The sequence below is a fragment of the Abramis brama genome (assembly GCF_963993115.1).
Source record: "Abramis brama genome assembly, chromosome: 7".
Lineage (NCBI taxonomy): Eukaryota > Metazoa > Chordata > Actinopteri > Cypriniformes > Leuciscidae > Abramis > Abramis brama.
This window is the reverse complement of record NC_139969.1, coordinates 41,225,870-41,246,302: the sequence shown is the minus strand read 5'-3', so window position 1 is coordinate 41,246,302 and position 20,433 is coordinate 41,225,870. Positions and strand designations below refer to the sequence as shown.

General features: G+C 39.0%; 1 protein-coding gene across 1 annotated transcript in view; it reads left to right on the top strand.

The window, feature by feature from the left end:
- Window positions 1–18,517, top strand: part of pth1r (parathyroid hormone 1 receptor) — a 102,276-nt gene extending 83,759 nt beyond the window's left edge. The window contains exons 5-13 of the mRNA XM_084120607.1: window positions 5,419–5,513; window positions 11,870–12,056; window positions 12,760–12,913; window positions 13,685–13,745; window positions 14,809–14,875; window positions 15,193–15,287; window positions 16,902–17,043; window positions 17,150–17,191; window positions 18,177–18,517. Coding sequence (XP_083976733.1) covers window positions 5,419–5,513; window positions 11,870–12,056; window positions 12,760–12,913; window positions 13,685–13,745; window positions 14,809–14,875; window positions 15,193–15,287; window positions 16,902–17,043; window positions 17,150–17,191; window positions 18,177–18,500 — 1,167 coding nt within the window. The 3' untranslated portion in view covers window positions 18,501–18,517. The remainder of the gene's footprint in view (window positions 1–5,418; window positions 5,514–11,869; window positions 12,057–12,759; window positions 12,914–13,684; window positions 13,746–14,808; window positions 14,876–15,192; window positions 15,288–16,901; window positions 17,044–17,149; window positions 17,192–18,176) is intronic.
- Window positions 18,518–20,433: the final 1,916 nt, after the last annotated feature.

Sequence of the window (20,433 nt, the reverse complement as noted above, 5' to 3'; positions counted from 1 at the left end):
CGCTGTTTGCGCATAACTATTCTCCTCTATTGGTTCTTTATTTATTCATTATTATTCACAGACGCGCGAGTGAAATGAGAATTTTAGAATGACGGGACACTTATTTATATGACACTTTATTCAACAGGAAGAACAGCTCGTTCCGCGCGTCATACGTCATTACGCTATTAACGTCATCGCACATGCGCAGTCCTTTCAGTTTCGGTTTTCAATCCGATCAAGTGTTTACATGTTCTCTCGATCGGATTACAAAAGGGATAAACCACCCCTTTCAATCCGATCGAAATTTCATTCGGATCGAGCTCAATCGGACCGATTAAGGTGTTTACATGAAGGTTTTTTAGTCCGATTGAGCCGTCAATCCGATTATAAGTGTCCATGTAAACGCAGCTAGTGTCGGCCTAGATCCGTTGAATCCACACGTACCAGATGTGGGCCGGATCTGGGCCGACACTATGTTGCTGTCTGGGTAACCACGAATATCTACAGAAATAATAAGGGAATTTTACAAACATATAATTGGATTGAACACAATGCAGTTAAGCATTACACGTTTCCATTACAGATTTGCGCTTTTGCGTTATTTTCTAAATGTCGATAAAAAACTATTGCGAAATGACGCGTTTCCATTAACCAATGTTATGCGACTAAAACGTCATTTTTTCCTCTCGCGATAGTCATTTCAAAAATCATGGCAGCGGATGTTGGTAGCACTCACCGCACTAGCCATTATTATTAATGGAAGGAGACGTAGGCGTGTTTTCCAAGCATTAATGGCAAGAAAAGCTTGTGAGCGGCTCATATGAGGTGTTTCTGGGCGTTCCTCCCTCAAATCTGCTCTAAAGTCTTAATAAATGTGGCATTTCTTTGTTGTTTAGGTTTTTCCCATAATTATTTTGTCTTTTATGAGTTTAATAGAGAACTCTGTCTTCTGTCCAAACATATAGCATCATCTTTAAAGAGTGATCATGTGACTGTTAAGTACGTCAGGTGACCTGTAAATGTGAAAAAACTGTTTTGTGAAATATTCCTTTTTAAAATTGCCTGAAAAAACACCTCATGTGAGCGTAAAAACTTTTTAGCGAAATATGGGAGCTTTTGCGAAATCGACGTGTTTCCATTGGGCTTATTTTTAATTCGCAATTTCAATTTGCGCAATTTGAGGGGTATTGGAAACGCAGCTACTGTTGAGCAATTGTGTTGCTTTGGCTCATTTTAAGTAAAGTGAACAAGCAGCAAACGCTTTTTTCAGTGTATATAGCCTAGGCTACTTTCATATACGACTTCATTTGGCAGTAATTGCATATTGCGACAGGCTATTTTTATTTTTGTGAATGAAGCGCAGTCTATAATGAGGCATGTCTGCACAGAGAGGAATGTCAGTGTCTTCCTTTCAATATTGAATATGCAGCATAATTTCAGCTCTGTGTGCAGGTGGTTAGTGAATAAGACGCCGGTATTTGTGTTGACATACCATTTGCAATATTGATGCAGCTGTTTAGTGATTCTGTTTGCATTTTGATTTGTTCCTCACACAAAGTTATCATGGCTTTAGAAGGCATGGCATATAGCTTGGAACAGCATGAGAGGAAATGACTTTTTTCCATATTGCTTTAAGAGCCTAACCACATTGTGTGGACACAGTTCATTAGTCATCAGTGTTAACACTGAAGTCTTCTGTTTGTTTAGCTTTGTTTAGATTCATTTCTCTCATCTGTGTGCTTTTCATTTTGGTGTAGACTGGTGAAAAGCTGAGCTGCTGGCAGAAATATTTACCATTTAGATGAGGAATGCACATAAACTCAACTCTCAGTGGAAACAGTATTCCAGTGCAGAAGAAGAAGTGCATTTAATCAATCAATGAAGTTCAACAAAACTTGTTGAACCTCTAAGTTACAGAACATCCCAGCTAACAGGGAAGGTTCTGGCAAGGTTTTTTCCAGTATTATTATACATTGGTCATGGAGTGTTTTTACCTGAAACATGTTGTAAATGTATCTACTTGTTTCGGAATGTTCAGAGAACATTTAAAAGTAACATTCCAATAGTGTTTGAAGAATGATGAAATGGAAAGTTCCCTTAAACGTTTCCTAAATATATATTCCTAAAACATTCAGAGACATAGGCCTAACTTAATGAGAAACATTAGTAAAACGTTTTCAGAACATGTTTTTGTTAGCTAGATAATGAGTTGGCATGATTCTATAGGGCTTCAGACCTCGTGGCCAGTGACGTCTTCCCATCGTGTTTACGCTGCGTCTCGTTCCCACTCACGGACCCAGGGTTACGTTCACTAACTTATATCACGGTAAAGGTCCTTGCACACTGAGTCCGAAATCTTCGTTTGCATGTTTTGTATTCGTCATTCGGTGGCTCTGAATTGTCAAAACACCTCTTAAAATACTTGCTACGGATGCGAAAAATGCAGAAAATCGAAATCGTGAAAATTTCAGAAGGACCTTAACAGTATATCTTGTGCAAGAACCTTAAAAGTATATTTCACAACATAGTTTTCTAAAAATGCAGCAAAATGGTTTGCATAGTAAATATCCATGTGGTAATACCTGTTTTTGGGATAATCCAGTCAGTTAATTTCTTTACAAATGAAAAGTACTTCTCATTTTACTAAAATCAAAATCTGGATTAATGCGGAAAGCTGTAAAGTCCACTTTGTGTTACTGAACTTTTAAAAAACACTGCTTAACTCTTTCACCGCCATTGATGGAAATGTCCAACTCTCCGTGTTTTCACTGTTATACGGTAGGGGGCGCTATTACACATGTTTTGATTTCCGGATCAAAACGCATGCAGAAAAAAAAAGGAGCAGAAATGAGTGATAAAAGCATTGCTAATGCATATTGTAGTCTTTGGGGAAAAAAAACTTGATCTTCTCAGCTTTTTGTTCAAAATGTTGCTTTTTTATGATACCTACCCATATTCAAATGTTGATAAAAATAAATGAATTAAGTTTAAAAATATAAAATAAAAATAAGAGGCTTTGTTCTTTCTTTTGACATATTGCATGTTCATGTATTCATACAACAGAATATTCTGGGGGCCATTCAATTTTTTTGAAAATGATCAAAAACGCTGGCTGTGGCTGGCAACTTAAAAAATAAAACCCTGGCGGGGAAAGAGTTAATAGCAAGCTCTTCATTGTATTGTCTTGTTTGGATTACTTCCTGCGCCATTTAATGCTGTGCTCGCATTTAATTATAATAAGCTCTGCTTTGCTCTGTGATATATCTACCACATTATCACCACACAATCTCTACAAGCTGACATCTTTTACACTCGTACCATTTCTTTTAGCTCCACAAATTTACATGAATAGATCAAAATGAGAGAAGATTATGTGAATGTCTTGATCAAGTGGATCATTAAGGTAATTTACCAAAGTTCAGACATTTACAATTTACACATTTGCTCATATCTCGCTTGTTCACTCATTAACAGGGCAGATGGATCAATTTATTCATATTCATAACAATTCTGTCACGAAGGTATAATTGGCTTTCTAGATTAGTGTTCTTCTCAGATAAATGGATGCTCACTGCACTGAGATGTTCAAATCTTCAATTATGGTTTCATTTTTTTGTTTGTTTTTTTGGAAGATATCTTCTTTGAACTGTAACATTGGGACTGGAGATCTATATTTTGAGGTCATGCCTGTTCGAATAGGCATTTGATGAAGTCCTGAGAGCCACTTCTGTAGTTAATGAAAAATCCATCCATGCAAATGAAATGCTTTGGAGCAGCGTTGGGTTTGGCCATCTCCACTCATGCTAAGTGTTAACAGCTGGCAGATCTCTCGCTCTATCAGCCCGGATGGCTCTCTCTAACAGTGCGGTCGCGATGTGAAGTCACTCCACTGACTGCAGCCTGAAGTAATCTGGCTTTTGTAAGGCCTCTGAACTTCAAGACAAACTGTTTTCACATAAGCCATTGAGCAGACACCTTATTCACAGGGTGTCAGCTTGCTCTCCAAATAAACACTTGTGTTTTTGACGGAAAAACTGCAGAAGGCAGAGATTCAGTTGCTTCATCTGCTTTCATGTACACAGCAAAATATGCAAATGCTTTAGCTGTGAGTTTAAGCCCAAACAGAAATCACACATAGTGTAAATAGTCGATACATAAAGAAACTGTGGGATTGTTTCAGACAAGGTCATAATACACTGAGTTGAGATGAAGAACAAATGAAATGGTTCCAGACTTTGAACTAGTGTAAATGTTGAAGGTAATTTGCCTAGTAGATTAACACAAATGCAAGGATCTCGCCATTGCAACTCCATTTCTGCACATTCACGAATGCTTTCATCATAACTAACACATGCAAACACGGTGTAAATAAGAGATTCATTATGCGATGAAGACAACCTCGTTGTCCAAAGCCATTGTCCAGCTTGAGTTAGTTTCCTTAGTTCAAATTTCCGTTGTAAAATCATTAGTTATTAACGTAGAGGCCGCTGACACGCTTAAAACTTTTCATGCGTTCTGCCCGTTCATTTTCGTTCTGGTTGCCTGAGAACTCAAGCTTTGAAATAGGGTTCAAAGTGCAAGTTTTTTGAAAAGGGTTTTGAAAGCGATACCGTTATCATCTCCGTGTAAACGTCAAAAAAACGTCTGTCAAAAATCTGTGAAAACGGTGACGGCGTGCACATGCATGTTACATGTTTCGTCTATAGGCATGCGTATTTGAATGCGTATGTGCGCGGGCGAGCAGTCTTTCTTTACAACGTGACTCCAAATTACGTTTCCGCAGATCCATGTGAACAGGAATCATTTTGATAACCTTAAATCTGTCCAGAGGAAAGCCCTTCTGTCGTGCGGATGAGGCCTTGGCAGAGGACAGTCTAGTTGACACGGTCTCTGCCGACACTTCAGGGATTATAAAGAGCACTTTTTGTTTGCTTTCTGTAAAACATTCAATCAAAATGTAAATGACTGATGATTGATCATGCTACTAAGATGAACAATGTGTGTTTGACCCTTTAGTCGACGACACTGACACAAGAACGTCTGTTCTTGCTGTTTTCAGCGCACTGATAACTAACTCCTCAGGCATTACCATGAACTCTGTTACTCACATGTTGCTGCATTACTGTCAGGCTCATATCTTTCTGTAAAAGTCTGTTTGTAAAGCCTGCATCGACTGTTCTACCAAAGAATCCACAATAAAATGTCCTGAGCAAACAAATAATGCTTGATAACACTTTATTTTACAGTGTCCTCATTACATATTGAAAGTAAACAGAATTGAAGAGGATGAAGTTCAAAATATGTGTATTTGAGCTCTAAAGCAATCTGTTTCATTCTTCCTTATATAGATGTTCAATATTGTGTGCATGATACACTCATGATCTTCTTGCTTTAACACCAAGGCACTCACTCTCGTATTGTCGTCTTCATCCTCAGGAGGTTTTCGACCGGCTTTACCTGATCTACACGGTGGGCTACTCCATCTCTCTGGGGTCGCTGATGGTGGCGACGGTCATCCTCGGATACTTCCGGTGAGAAAAACCCTCCCGGGACACACAAAACCCTTCACAAATCATCAACCTTCAAAAGCAATTTTCCTCGTTCTGGGGTCTGTGCAGAAAACAAGTGTGTGTGATTCTCGGATGATATTGTCTGAACAAAAATATCAAGCAATATCTGTATGAAATATCCTGACATGAATATCCATTTTTTACCTTTCTGTTTGATCCATACAGTTCTTGCTGGCATGTCAGCATATCTGTGAGTCACTGCCAGTGTTTCTGCTGCGTAACACAGCTGGGGTCTATACAGACTATCAAGTGATTGACGCCATAAATTATACACTTTTCAAACAAAAGCTGAGTAATTTAGTCTTGATTTGTTAGGTGATAAATGAATCTACACGCTGCAGGTGCTCTTAGGCTACAATCTCGTATATGCGCCACTATATTTATTTACTCTATGCAAGTGTTATAAACATTGTTCGTTTAGACACATTCATCAATGCTAGCTGGCGATGTGTGCATACTGGTTCAAAAGACAAAATATTTTAAATAAATTAAAGAGCACCTGTTCTGCTTTTCTCCATGTTCATCTGTCTTTAGTGTGTAATGTTGCTGAGAGTGAAAAAGCTCCAGTTCTTCTCTATATCAGTGTCAGTGTTTCTGAACTCCTGAAACGCCTCCATTGTAGTCTTGAGTTTCTCCGGGAACGAACACGTCACAATATTCCTCATTATAATAATTAATGCGCAGAATAAAGGGGCGGGGCCTGGTTGAGTTAGTTAGTAGTGTGTTAAACTGGTGGTTATGGTAAGGGGCGGGACATTTCCAAAACACACTCGAAGCTCTCGACCAATCACAACACACCGCTCCAGCCGACCAATCAGAGCACAGTGTGCTTTTCAGAAGGAGGGGCTTCATAGAGACAGGAAGTAAACAGAGCGTTACTGACAGACTGGGAAGAGAGGAGCCGCAACAATGGAGAATATGAGGAGAATAATCAACATTCAAGCAGGAAAACCTGTTCTAGAAGAACACGAAAACAACAAGACTTTGTAAAAGAGCATATAGGTCCTCTTTGAATGACTTCGAGTCATTTTTTTTATATTTAATGTGGAGTTGGTATGCGCTTTCATTGTCATGAGCAGAACACATTTTTGTGTAATTCATTAATTACAGAAACTGTCACGATTGTGTATGAATGGCTTTACAAATGATTTACACATAAATATGTTCTGCTGGTGTTTCAAGAACGTGGTTTTGAGGGGTTAATGTAATTGAGTGTGTGGAGAAAGTGACTATTTTACTTTTAAAACTAAAGTAAAACTTAGCGTTTTTAACTCGACTAAAGCGATCGTGTTTCCAAATGAACTGCATCAAATGAATGTTTATCTAATAGTTCACCCAGTGTGTGTGCTGGCCCTTTTTCAATATGAAGACATATGAGTGCATTTATGACTTTAGCGTTCAATCGTTCCATTTTCATTACTAATTAATGCAAAGAGGTTCCCCTCGTTATTTATCCAGTGGGCTTACTCAAATAAAGGGTCGGGTCGTGTGCGGAACGAGCCGCTGACAGGCACCAGATTAGCTTGACTCGGCTCCAGTGCTCCGTGTTTTTAAGAGGCCTGTGCGTCCGGAAATGCAGGTCAGGAAAATGACTTTAATAAGGGCTCGTTTGGGCTCCTGCTGAAACACTGCCAGTCTTTCCATGGTCTCCGGTGCAAGGGCTCCAGGACATCAGCCATGCGGCGCGGTGACTCTCCAACATTACCTCCAGTGTCTGAGACACGCTCCACACGAGCCTCCCGATCAGTCCTTCCCAACGGGACGCTGCTTAAACAGCAGTTAGTCTAATGACGAGGAGGGAAGCCGCTCCTAAACCTCTCCAGAGGACAGAGAGCAATAACAAACAGAAACCCTCAAGGTTTCACATTTCACATGTCTTTCTGCAGAAGAGACTGATGTGTTTTTTACTGAGAAAAGACATTCTCTGAAGTAACTACAATAGGAATATGGAGACTGATCACACAAGAAATGACAATAATCAATTATATGGCTTTTGCAATGGAATTATGGCCAAATCTTTGTCAAGTTCACATGATGGTAATGATAAAAAAAATTGGTTTAATAAAGATCACATTTAAATAAATATATTTCCAAATAATAATATTGGCGTCTTATTTTTTAGTTGACTGAAATAAGTTCTTCGATTTTAGCATTATTATTTTATTTTTTGTAGTTATTATTAATTTACATTTTGGATGTAGCTTTCTATGACCATTTTAGTAACTTTAATTTTTGTCTAGCCATTTTTTTTTAAAACCAATTTGAAACCAACATTTAAATTTTTTGAACTTTCAATTTACCAATCACCAATATATCACATCACACCTAATAATCATGCAAAAAATCATGAAAATTAATAAAACTTTAAATAAAATAAAATGAATTAAAAAGAGCATGTGAATGTCCATTTATGTTCAGTATAAATGTTTCTAGTTCTAGTGTATCTTTGGCTAAGAAAAACTTATGTGTGTGATGTCTACTAAAATTATCATCTAAGCTATCACAATATCATACATCACTACACAATTATTTTGTCCAAAATAATAATATTTTTACAATATCTATAGAATTTTTTTTGTGGAAAAATTCCAACACCATGATAACTAATCTTGATCAACACAACTAATACCTTGATGTAACATTTCCCAGTTAAGGCTTTAGCAAACTAACTGCCCTGATTTTCTGCTCAACAACAGTTAATTGAGATCACAGATAAAAGCCCAAAATCAGAGGCAAATCGGTACAACGATCGCTGTGTTATGATTATCAAAGATGCAATCTGAGAGAAGAGTTAATGCATAGCAGGTTGAATATCTAGTCTGTGATCCAAGATCTGTAGTGTAAATGTGTTCTGACTGGAACTGACATCGGCAAAGACCGACAGTTGTTTACTGGGAAGAGATCATCAGTTTGAGGACTGTGAAAGTCATGTCGTGTATAGGCAGCATTACTCTGTGTACCGTGGTGAAATCTGCAGGATGACGGAGGTGAAGGAGGGTGAACATATTGGTGGTATTGGCCCCTTTTGTGCTTATGTACTGTTTATCTGCACTTTCTGTTTACAATATTATCATATGTGTTAACATGATATTAATATTTCATCTATACTGGTGTATTGCGACACCCCTATACAGTCAAGGAGAAATCATAAGAATTCAATGTTGGATCCCTGCTAGAGAGAGAGCCTTCAGAATATATGACGAGTAACTTCTCCAAAAATCATAACAGTAATCTTAGCTTTAAAATATCACTGAACTTTGTGCACAATTTGTGGTGAATGCCTGGTGTTGGAACAAAGCAACAAACACCCGCAATAATTATTGACCAGTGGTGGTTCTGAAACAATTTGTGAAAACGTGCTCTTATAGTACAAATTGATCAGTCATTCTCTTGAGTTGCTCTTGTTTGCTATTGATTGCTGTGTGTGCAGACATGATGTCAATACAGAATCCTTTTGAGACAAAGGTGGCCTTGACATCAACTTCGATATCCACTGTGATCTCATGCATTTATACGAACATGCATTTATACGAACATGTTTGTGCACATTTGCATAAACACTGAAACATACAGGATGAACATGTTGGTAGCATCTAAAACGTAAACATTTTTATGCATGAACAGCTTTAGAAATGTAAAAAGTTTACCCATCATTTTAGGTTATTGAATACTGAATTAATGAATCAAATGATTAGGTTTATTGTATTTTATTTATTCAATGAAATTTCAATGCCACATTACATTTATATAACACATGTACCTCATTGGACATTATAATAATTGAATTTAGTTTCTGCTGCTATATTTAACTTGTTTTGAAAGGTATTCCATTATTTGACACAAGCCTGAGCTTTTATGTTAAATTTAACACTATATCATTATTTAATCTTTACTTAATTCTTTTTTAAAATAATGACTTTGTTTGCTGTGGGACAGGAACGAACCATGAAATTAAAACGCACCATAAATAGATTTTTGCTTTATTTCAAGACTTTTGAAGCTGTAAAAATCAAGCGTAGCGTCAGTTCTGGCAGGTCACGTTAGTCAAGCTCTCATCAGTGACTCTCAGCTGATCCACATCTACCTATAGGATTACAACACCTATCACTGTATTCATATATAAGCTCCTTCAGTATTATCAGCATCTATCTAGGAGCTCATTACCCTCCTCCCTCCCCAGCTCCTCCTCTCGTTAGTCAGGATTTGGCATTCTGATTCCCCTTGAATCAGAATAAATTCTCAAATTATGTTGTACATTAAAATATTGACATTAATGATATCTGCAATACATTCATGTTGGTTCTGTTCTGTTTACCCTAAGGGGGGTTGGTCTCAGTGATCTCCACAGACAGCTACTGTAGTTCCTCTGCCGGTTAATTGTTCTAAAGGGAAGTTTATAGATTTCGTCGAGTTGATGCTCCTGAGAAGTGGCTCCTCCTTCACCATGGGTGAGGTGGAGGAGGACTTTCCCAGGCTCTTACCCGCCACAGACACTGGACTTGAGCCCATGCCCTCCTCAGAACCAGCCAGCCTTCCAACATGCCCACCACGGTCACAGAGCCAGAGCCCACCGCAGACCCAGAACCTGAGCCCGAGCTCACCACGAGTCAAGAGCCAGAGTCAGCGCCACAGCCAGGACCTGTCATGAATGGAGAAGGCCACCCTGGAGACGGAGCCTGCAGCCCTACTCGTCCTGGAGACTGAGCCAGTCATCGTGTCCAACCAGGTGCGAGAGCCGGCACTCATGGCCATGCCGTTGGGGATTTTAGTTCCATCCATGTCCCCTTCCCTGGTGTACAGTAACTGCCTATGAGCACGATCAATATAATGGACTCCCTGGTTCCCTCTTATTCCCAAGCCAAGTCTCCTGCGTCTCTGCTAGTCCCGCCCAGCTCCAAGTCTCCTTCGTCGATGATGGACCCATCCTCTCCCACCTCCTCTACCTAAGCCAGCTGGTCCTTCTGTCACGCCTCCACTAGCTCCCTTCAGTCCCTCAGTTCCTCCTCTATTGGCTCTGCCCTGCAACTCAGTCTTCTGGTCTCCAGCTCCACCTTGGCCCATCAACTAGTCAGCTCCACCTTAACTCTTTGTCCCCTTAGCTCCACCTGGTAGCGTCGTCCTCGCGGCTCCACCGGGCTTCCTCGTCCCTCTGGCTCCACCCTAGTCAGTTGTCGCTCTGCCTACGCCATGGACTTCCTGGCTTTCGGCAGTGCCTCATGCCTCCACCCCTTCAGCTTTGCCAGGCTTCCACCTTCTTTTGATCTCAGCCTTGGTCCTCAGTCCCACCGGCTCCGCCTCAGTAATCCGGCACCCTGGATCAGTCTTGGCTTCCAGGACCTACGGTGTTGTCTGGTCTTTTCGTCTCCTTGGCTCCGCCTGGGTCTCCAGCTCTCCTGGCTTCACCGCTGTCGGACGGTTTACTGACTCCACCATGGCTCCTCCCTCCATCAGTGCCGCCGTCTGTCCTCACCTGGCCCATCCCACCATCGTCTCCTCCCTGTTGCTCAGTAAAAAGACCATTGTGTCTATGTTTTCATAATGATAGGTGTACCAGGTGTATTGGCAGGAAATTATGTTCATTGGTAAGGAGTGGAGTTGTGAGCTTGAAAATATCAATGCAATGCAATAGTATATTGTAACTACAGTATTTGTCACTGTGCAACGGTCATATCTGCCTATTATGTTTTTATATTCTTGGTAAGAAGTTTGAGGTGAGTTAAGGGCTCAAACATATCTATATAATAGTCAAATATAACTATACACAAATATATTTATAATATAATGGATTTGTATAGTGTTTTACATATTGACAGCTGTATTTTGAAACATTATTTAAACAATACTTATGAGTTCTCATGAGATCAGACTGCAACATTTTTTTCAGAAGTCTGCAACAAATCTGGAGGAGTTATTCCTTAATGGACTTGCTCCGGTCAAACTGAGAGAGTGTAGACAAACTGAAGGGAATTTGGGTAACACATGCTTGCAATTTTGTTTTTATAGCTTACTTTTTGAGCCCTAGATTTTCAACATTTGTGCTTTCTGAACCCTTTAAATCCAAAGAATGTGTTACAGTCAGCGGCAGACTCATCTGGCCCTAATTAAGATGAGTATTGTTCTTCTAGCCTCTGTGAAAGGGCATTGGAGAGCAACCAAACAAATACATACACAGCTCCAAGTATCTGCTATTGCATACTGATCTGCAATGTTCTGGTCTGGGATTTTCATGTACCTTGATCCCTCAAACTTTTTACACCTAATTACAAAATATCACCTGTTTGACCTCATTTCTCTCTCTTTCTGTTTTCTTCTTCTAGGCGGCTGCACTGCACCAGAAACTACATCCACATGCACCTGTTTGTATCGTTCATGTTGAGGGCCATTAGTATATTTGTGAAAGATGTGGTGCTGTACTCTGGTGCTGCATTGCAGGAAATGGAACGAATCACTGTGGAGGATCTCAAATCCATCACAGAAGCCCCTCCTGCCAACAAAACCCAGTTTGTAAGTGCAGCACACATAGCATATCTCACAGTAAAGTTCATTGCAGAGGGATCTCACATTGTGTTGTTGCCATAGTAGTCGGGAGCGTCATTATCATCTGAAAGCATTTGTTGTTGTCGTGCCACTGTAGCAATTTCCACATAAATGCGTGACCAGGAAACAGGGTTTTCAATTAAGCTTTATGGGAATTCAATTATGTAATTTGTTTAATTTTTAATTAAACATTATAATCAAGACTATTATAGTAACTATGGTAGTTACTCGTGCCCAGTATCAAGAAGGATTATGGATATTATCTTTTGGCATGAATATGGGTCTCAAGACCAGGATTTAATAGAGGGTTGAGGATGGTTCTTTTGACGTGGTCCAGTAAGCAGTCACCCAGCAACCACCAATTCCCCTGTCAATTTCAGTTCAGAAGCTGACACTGAGGAAACTTCTGTCTCCATAAAGCCTTATTGAATCACACCAGTGTTTCACTCTGGCCAATAGTGTTTAATCGTGCCAAGTGGAGGCGGCTCCAAACTCAGACAGTTGACATGCCCTCTTGCACATCACTGGCTGCTTTTACACATTCTCTAAAGAATGAATTTTGATTTTGGGAGGATAGTCAAGTTACATGTAGTCCACATCTCAAAAGCAAATGAAGGAGCACATGCTTCTAATCAATATGTGCTGAATCGATTCTCCTTTACCCTTCAAGATTGGCTGTAAGGTGGCTGTGACTCTCTTCTTGTACTTCTTGGCGACTAATTATTACTGGATTCTGGTGGAAGGCCTGTACCTGCACAGCCTTATCTTCATGACCTTCTTCTCAGACAGGAAGTACCTCTGGGGCTTTACTCTGATTGGATGGGGTGAGTAAACTTGTTCTCGGACACTTATCTCCAGTACACAACACTAGAACATCATTATTCAGCCTCTGGCTACAGACACCAAATCATGTCCACAAGATTGAATTACTGCTTTCTTTAGACATCATCTCTGGTTCATTTGAAATAAATAACTAAGTGGGCTATAAACTGGTAAATCAAACAGATGTTATATTTTAATGGTAACAGTTGCTGTGAGGTATTGCTGTGTGTTTCCATGTGCTGTGTGTTTTGGGGACTTCAGCAGACACACGTGTGGATATACTTTAGACTTCACGGCTCCTGCATTGTACACACTGTGCGGAACAGTTGGACATGCACAGCGCATACAATGTGGATGCTGTGGAGCTGAGCCACTTCTCTGATGCTTAAACCAGGGTTGCAGAGCCAGGGCTCAACAATGGTGTTACCCAAAAGCGCTGCCACTCTTTTATATTGGTCCCACCAACATGTTACTATTAAAATGATTAAAATCAATTTAAAATAATGAAATTGTTAAAAATATCTAAAAAATAAAATAATCTGTTTGTTTATTAATTTGCAGTGATAGCTGGAATATAGGCCTATTTTACACCAAAACATTTAAATAATGTAACAAATGCAAGCATTCATAAAGAAATTAACAAAAAAATGTAATAAATTGTATCCAAGACTATCAAAAATCAAAAAACTATCAGTGTTGTGTGATAACAAACCCATATGTCCTCCTGTATGTTGAACTTGGAAGTGAGGGTCACTAAAGGTTTCACTAAACAGGTGTTCCTGCGATGTTCGTCACCATCTGGGCCAGCGTGAGAGCCACTCTTGCTGACACTGAGTAAGTGCTTGTGCTTGAAATATTACCATGTGTCCATTTATACAGGAATACACTATTAATTCAGCCTGTTGAACAAAGAACATTTTCTGTGCATGGTAAATAATGTTTGCACATGCAGGATGTTTTGAGAGAACATGCTATCTGTGTAATGTATTAGGGGTGTAACGGTACACAGAAGTCACGGTTCGGTACGTACCTCGGTTTTGGGGTCATGGTTCGATGCGAGTTTGGTACAACATGAAAAAGCAGCAAATCCCCAATGCTAGGTTTCTGTTCATTTATTTCGCACAGACAGTAGTGCAGATTACAGTTTGTTCCAGCTAGCGGCGTTCAGTCCCCCTGAAGTAGCGGCGACAGTGGCATATTAAGCACTAAGCAGTAAACCATGCATTCTTGAAAAAGAGCATTTGGTATTTGGTCGCAATCAGCTACAAAACTGAAAAGCATCTGTTGTGTTATAAAAGTAGAAAATAAATAGAGTAGTGAACATGCGTTGACAATGGCAGAGTCTACTTCACCTTTCCATGAGGAGACAGCGACTGAAGCGCCACCTGAGTTTTCCCATTTCCAGGACATGCATATTTCATCACTGGACTCTAGTGAGACATCCATGACACAAATCTGCACAATACCAATGCTTTCGTCTCATTATAACACTGGAAACAACTTAAAATACTCGGTCATTTATCGTCATACAGAGAAGACATCATTCGAAAGGGTCTATTTTTAATTTGTGTACACTCACAATAACAACAAAACAATGTAGAATAAAGAAGACTAACGCTTTCTGCCATCCCGGTTTCCTTTCCGTGAAGTTTGTGGAGCTCGTCACAAAACTGAATGGAAACTCAGCGTAAAGGCTACTAGCAAGCTCTTGCGTGCTTCTGAAGTCTTGTTTTGGGTTGGTGCGTAGATCGTCTCTTCTTCTGCTGCTCTTTTTCCTGTTGTGGCGGTTAACAAACACCGCATGTTGCATGTACCGCTACACCCCTAATATTAAATATTAATAAGATGTCTGGGATTGATCTCTCTAAAAGTGACTGATCTGGTTTATGATCAACAGGTGCTGGGATTTAAGCGCAGGAAACCTGAAATGGATTGTGCAGATCCCTATTCTGACAGCAATTGTTGTACGTTTACATAAGTAAAAAGAAATTCATTCAAAAAGTTGGTGCTTTTTAGGCAGAAAAAGTTTTATATTTTTAAATCAATCAAAAAAGTATAAATTCAGTCAAGTGTAGTAGTTTAAGTTCTGTTGGCCTTTGCATTATTCATACATGTGTCTCCAATAGATTTCAAATATTTGATTTATTTGTCTGCCATTTGCTTTCGTGTGAACACAGTGTAAGAATCCTCAATTAATGCAGAGATATTTCATGCATCATTTATTTTATTTTTAGTCTCAATTACGATCCATTAATTTGTGTATGTTTTTTTTACCCACAAGGTCAATTTTTTGTTGTTCCTGAATATAATCAGAGTCTTGGCAACAAAACTCAGAGAAACAAATGCAGGGCGATGTGACACCAGACAACAGTACAGGTAAGAATAAGCAGCATCTGAAACACACACTACTGTTTGACGTCAGTAATGTGTTTTTAATTTGTTTTAGAAGATTCATCTGTTCTCCATGACTGAATGTATATTATCTATAATACAGTCACTATCAATTATGGTATGGTCACACTTTAGATTAGGGTCCAATTCTCACTATAAACATTTTGCCTCAGTAAACTCCTAATTACTAGTATATATTTATATATACTAAAGGACTAACTAAAGTGTGTATATATATATATATATATATATATATATATATATATATATATATATATATATATATATATATATATATATATATATGAGGTGGCAAAATGGGTCTTTTACCCCACAGGCACACAGAGCAAAAGACACACAGTACTGATACAAATACTTCAGCTAAAATAATGTTTTTAATGATGTCTAAGCTATACTTATGTCTAAGTATAGATATTTGTTCAAAGAAATCACTTTAGCAAAGTTTTTGCTATTTTCTGTTAATTTTGATAAATAAAAGAATTCATTTTTGTTCAATAAATATACTGTCAGAAAAATGTGTTCATTTTAAAAACACTGAAACAAAATCATTAAAAAAGATTCTGAAAGCATTGAATGAGATCCAAAAGTAATTTAATAAAAGCTTTACTGTAGGAACAAATAAATATTATATTTTATTATATGATATGATTAATATCATATTTTTAAATATGATGGTTTCATTATAAATATGGTGATTACCTCTAAGGTGGACACCCAACTTAATATAAGACATTTACCGTCTGAATAACCATGTCATGTCAACAGATGGAAAATTCATCATGTGAATTACTGTCTTTTACCCCAAATACCATACTTTTACTTTATTCTTTCGGTTAATGAAAACTTGCTTTAATTAGCTTGAACAAAACTAAAACTTATTAAGAAGACCTTTGTCTCAAAATACAATAATTTTAGCGATTCTCGTTTGCTACTTAAATCTACATTTTAAAAAAACATCAAATATTAGATCAAAATAGAACAGAATCAGCTTTGTGTTGCTGCCCGCGATCGCGTCATGGATCAGACAAATTTCCACATGCATCTTGAAAAGTGCTGATATTTGTACCCCGGTGCACCTTATGGGCCCTATTTTAACAATCTGAGAAAAGACAGAGAAGTGACATTGGGGATGGAGAAACCCAAATTAGCTTCAGTTAAACAGGCATATAATAATTTGGGTAAATATCTAAGCTAGATTTACATGCGCCAACGGAATTGTTTTCTGAAACTGCAAAATACACGTTTGCGCCGGAACACGCCTCCTCTTTGCGCTGAACCGCCCCCGGGAGCGGTCATTCCCTTATTTACCGACGTGCGTCTGTGGAGGGAAAAGTCCGCTGTGCGTCGGGTGCAAAATAGGAATGATGCATGCGTCGTGTACAAAGTCAATTGCGCTGGGTGCAAGATAGGGCCCTATATATGCATTTAATGTTATTTTTGATCAATTTAATGAATTCTTGCTCAATAAAAGTGTCAGTTACTTTCAAAGCAAATCCAAAACCACACTGAGCCCAAACTTGTGAGCGGTCATGTGTATTCAGCTAACGTGTGCTGGTGTATCTTGTTTGCGCCCCGCAGAAAGCTGCTGAAATCCACCCTGGTGCTCATGCCGTTGTTCGGCGTTCACTACATCGTCTTCATGGCAATGCCCTACACAGAGGTGTCCGGCGTCCCGTGGCAGATACAGATGCATTATGAAATGCTCATTAACTCATTCCAGGTCACACTTCAAACTTTTCGAGATGCAGATGATTAAGACTGAATATAGACACACATACATATTTTGCTATAAGATGAATCTTTATATTTCATGCTCTGTTTTTCAGGGATTCTTTGTTGCAATTATATATTGCTTCTGCAATGGAGAGGTAAGAACGAACTTCTGTAGCTTCTGTATCCCACGTTTTGTCTGATAATTGTCCATGTCCACGTGCACAAGACGTTAATAGATCCTGCAATAAATGATCCTGGCAGATTCAGGACCGCTAGATTGTTTTATTTAATTTTTATTTTTTTGTATGTACTTGCACTTTATACTATTTTATAGAGCTTGCTTTTCAGTTCTGAATTTGACTTATTCATTTCATAGTTTTAATTATTTCAGTTTAATTGACGTATTCTCCTAACTGTTGGTGACCCTCTTGAATAGTTCAATTAAACGAGCCCCTGTATTCTGGTTTTAAATGTATATTTCTTGGATAGAAAGACCTTATTTTCCAATGCTGAAGTGAGCTATTTTTTGTTTTATTAGCTACTATTGTTAAATAACTAGAAGTGCAGTAACTGAACTCATTATTCTCTCTTTCCCCATCTCTTATCAGCTCAGTTTATTTGCAATTAATTGAAAAGTGGAAATACAAAACTGGCCCAAAAACTGATGCAGCTCTTGATGGGAATAACATCACAACATTCATACACACTCAGAAGAACTGTTACTGAACATCACTGCAACAATGATCCAATCATAAACTCTTAAGAATCTGCCTATTTAAATCCAAGCAGCGACTTTCTTTGGCCGATCAGTGTGTACTATCTGCCACTATTTACTCTCAGTGCAAAGACTCGCTTAGTGTATTTCACGCATTTCTACTACACTACAAAAACATTATGATCAATAAGTTATGACAACATGTGTTTTTACATTGCTTTAACTTTGTTCTAAGTTATACAAGATTCAGCTCATTTCTTAAGCCAATTTAATGTAATTTAAGTTGAAATGACTTAAACATCCAAGTTGATTGTACTTAAAACTTGAAGGCAGCAATGTCTTGTTGTGCAGTGTAGCAGTGATTTATGGCAGACTGTAGAAACATGACCTGTCTAGTCCTCATCTGTCCTGATCCCTCTCTTCAGGTCCAGGCAGAAATCAAGAAGTCGTGGAGTCGGAGGACGCTGGCTCTGGACTTCAAGAGGAAAGCCCGGAGCGGCAGCAACACGTACAGCTACGGGCCCATGGTGTCCCACACCAGCGTGACCAACGTGACGGCCCGCGGGCCCCTGGCCCTGCACCTCACCACCCGCCTGGGCCCCGGGGCCATCAACGGGCACCGCAACCTCCCGGGGTACGTCAAGAACGGCTCCGTCTCCGAGAACTCCATCCCGTCCTCGGGCCACGAGAACCTCCAGGCGGAGAAAGCCATCCCGGTGGTGGAGGAGGAGCGAGAAACCGTCATGTGACTTCAGAACGAGGACTAGTGTTGCGCACGGAAGGACTAGCAGGTCCTTTGTTTCCTCAGGATTTCCTCACAGTTTGACTTGTGGGACCATCTCAAATGTGTTGGACCAACCAGAGACCATCAGTAGCCCGTAAAAGAGCCGGACTGGAGTCTTCTCCTGGCAGGATTCGGAGGATCAGGACAGATTTCGGTTACGGTGAACACCCTCATATATCACGCGAGTGTTTCACGACGCCGGCGCTTTCAGGTCCGATGAAGAGCGGTGAGTCTGCCTCCGATGAAACGTCTGGCTCTCTGGAACGTGAATTGTAAATAAGACAGCCGTGAGATTTATATTGGACTTATTTGATCAGCACTAACGTCATTTTCATTTACACTAGTTCCGAATGATGCCAGATCTGTGATCTCTGTATTATAATAGCAGGTTTTTGTTCGTAGAATGTGATATTTATATTTCTCGAAGCCTTGAGAGTTTTATCAGTACACTGCTAAAGAAAAGATGTTCTTCCTCAGTGTTTCTGTCTTGTTTTCCAGCACAAATATCTCAACATTCTTAAATCAAGATACGTTTACTGGAGACGCATGATATTAGGTCTTGTTTTCTGAAACATGTATCAAATATCTGCCAGTGGGTTCATGAAAATACTCTTGTTTTCCTTTTGAATTGAGTTTATTTTTCTGACCCCGTTTGTTCTTGTTTCAAGCAAAAACTCACAAAAACAAGACTTCATATCTGCTGCTCAAATAAATGTCCTGATTCAAGAATGTTTAGATATTTTTGTGCTGGAAACAATCCAAAAATACTGAGGAAGAACATCAGTGTAGATTCGCCAAGTCTTGCCCAGCGGTCTTCTTTCTCAGCGAGTCTGACAGTGAAAGCGGAAGGAGATTCGCTCTGTGTCTGCAGATTCACACAGCACACGGCTGCATTACTGCCAGTCATCCTGAAGTCATTATTACATGTGTAAAATGTCAAAGCATTTTGTTATTAGGACAGACACATACGCATAAAAGAGAAATGCTGTGTCTGTATGTTTCTCTTTCACGGTCATTTTTGACTACCTTTACCATTGAAATCTACTATAGCAAATTTATCCCAACAACTCATAATGCTGTCATTAATAATATTTATAAAACCGGATTTGGTGTTCTGAGTGGTTGCTAAGGTGTTGATTAACAGCTCGATACAAAACCTTTTACAAAAGCTTTTCAACTACAGTTTACGTCCAAAGAGGAAAATCCTCACATGGTCAGATCACGTATATCAGCAATAAAACAGCTCTTATGAACACGCCAAATGATCTGAGGTTTTGTTCATGTCAAGAGACGATGAGTTATGAACAGGCATTTAATATACAAGGTAATTATTTTAGTTATACACTGTTAAAAAAAATAGAAGAAATGTTGTAACTTAAATTGTACGTGTTTGTGCTGCCTTGAAATTTTAAGTTTAGTCAACTCAAATATCCAAGTTGTCACATTTCAAGTTGACTAAACTTAAAATTTGAAGGCAGCACAAACACTTATTTAGGTTGAATAAACAAAATAAACAACTTTTTTTTTTTTTTTAACAGTGAAATGCATTTCAGCATGCCTTTGTCAGCACCCAGTATAGCTTTGATTTAGTGTTTTCTTCTGCTAAGTTAGACTGTATTTCAGGTGTCAGGCCATGAATAAATATATAAAAGCAGACACCTTGTTGGAAATGGATTCGCAGCTTCATGATCTGCACTGTGAGAGCTTTCAGGGAATTATTAATGCTCAGCATTAGAGCTGTTTATTAAAATCTCCCGTCCTTCACTTTCATCATTATCATGGCATGAATGAGTCATATTTTCACATATAGATTTCCTCCTGGAAAGTCTTTCATTATGCTTGCGCTTCACTCATATTACTCACCTCATATTACAGTCAATCGCTTCATCATAACGTAT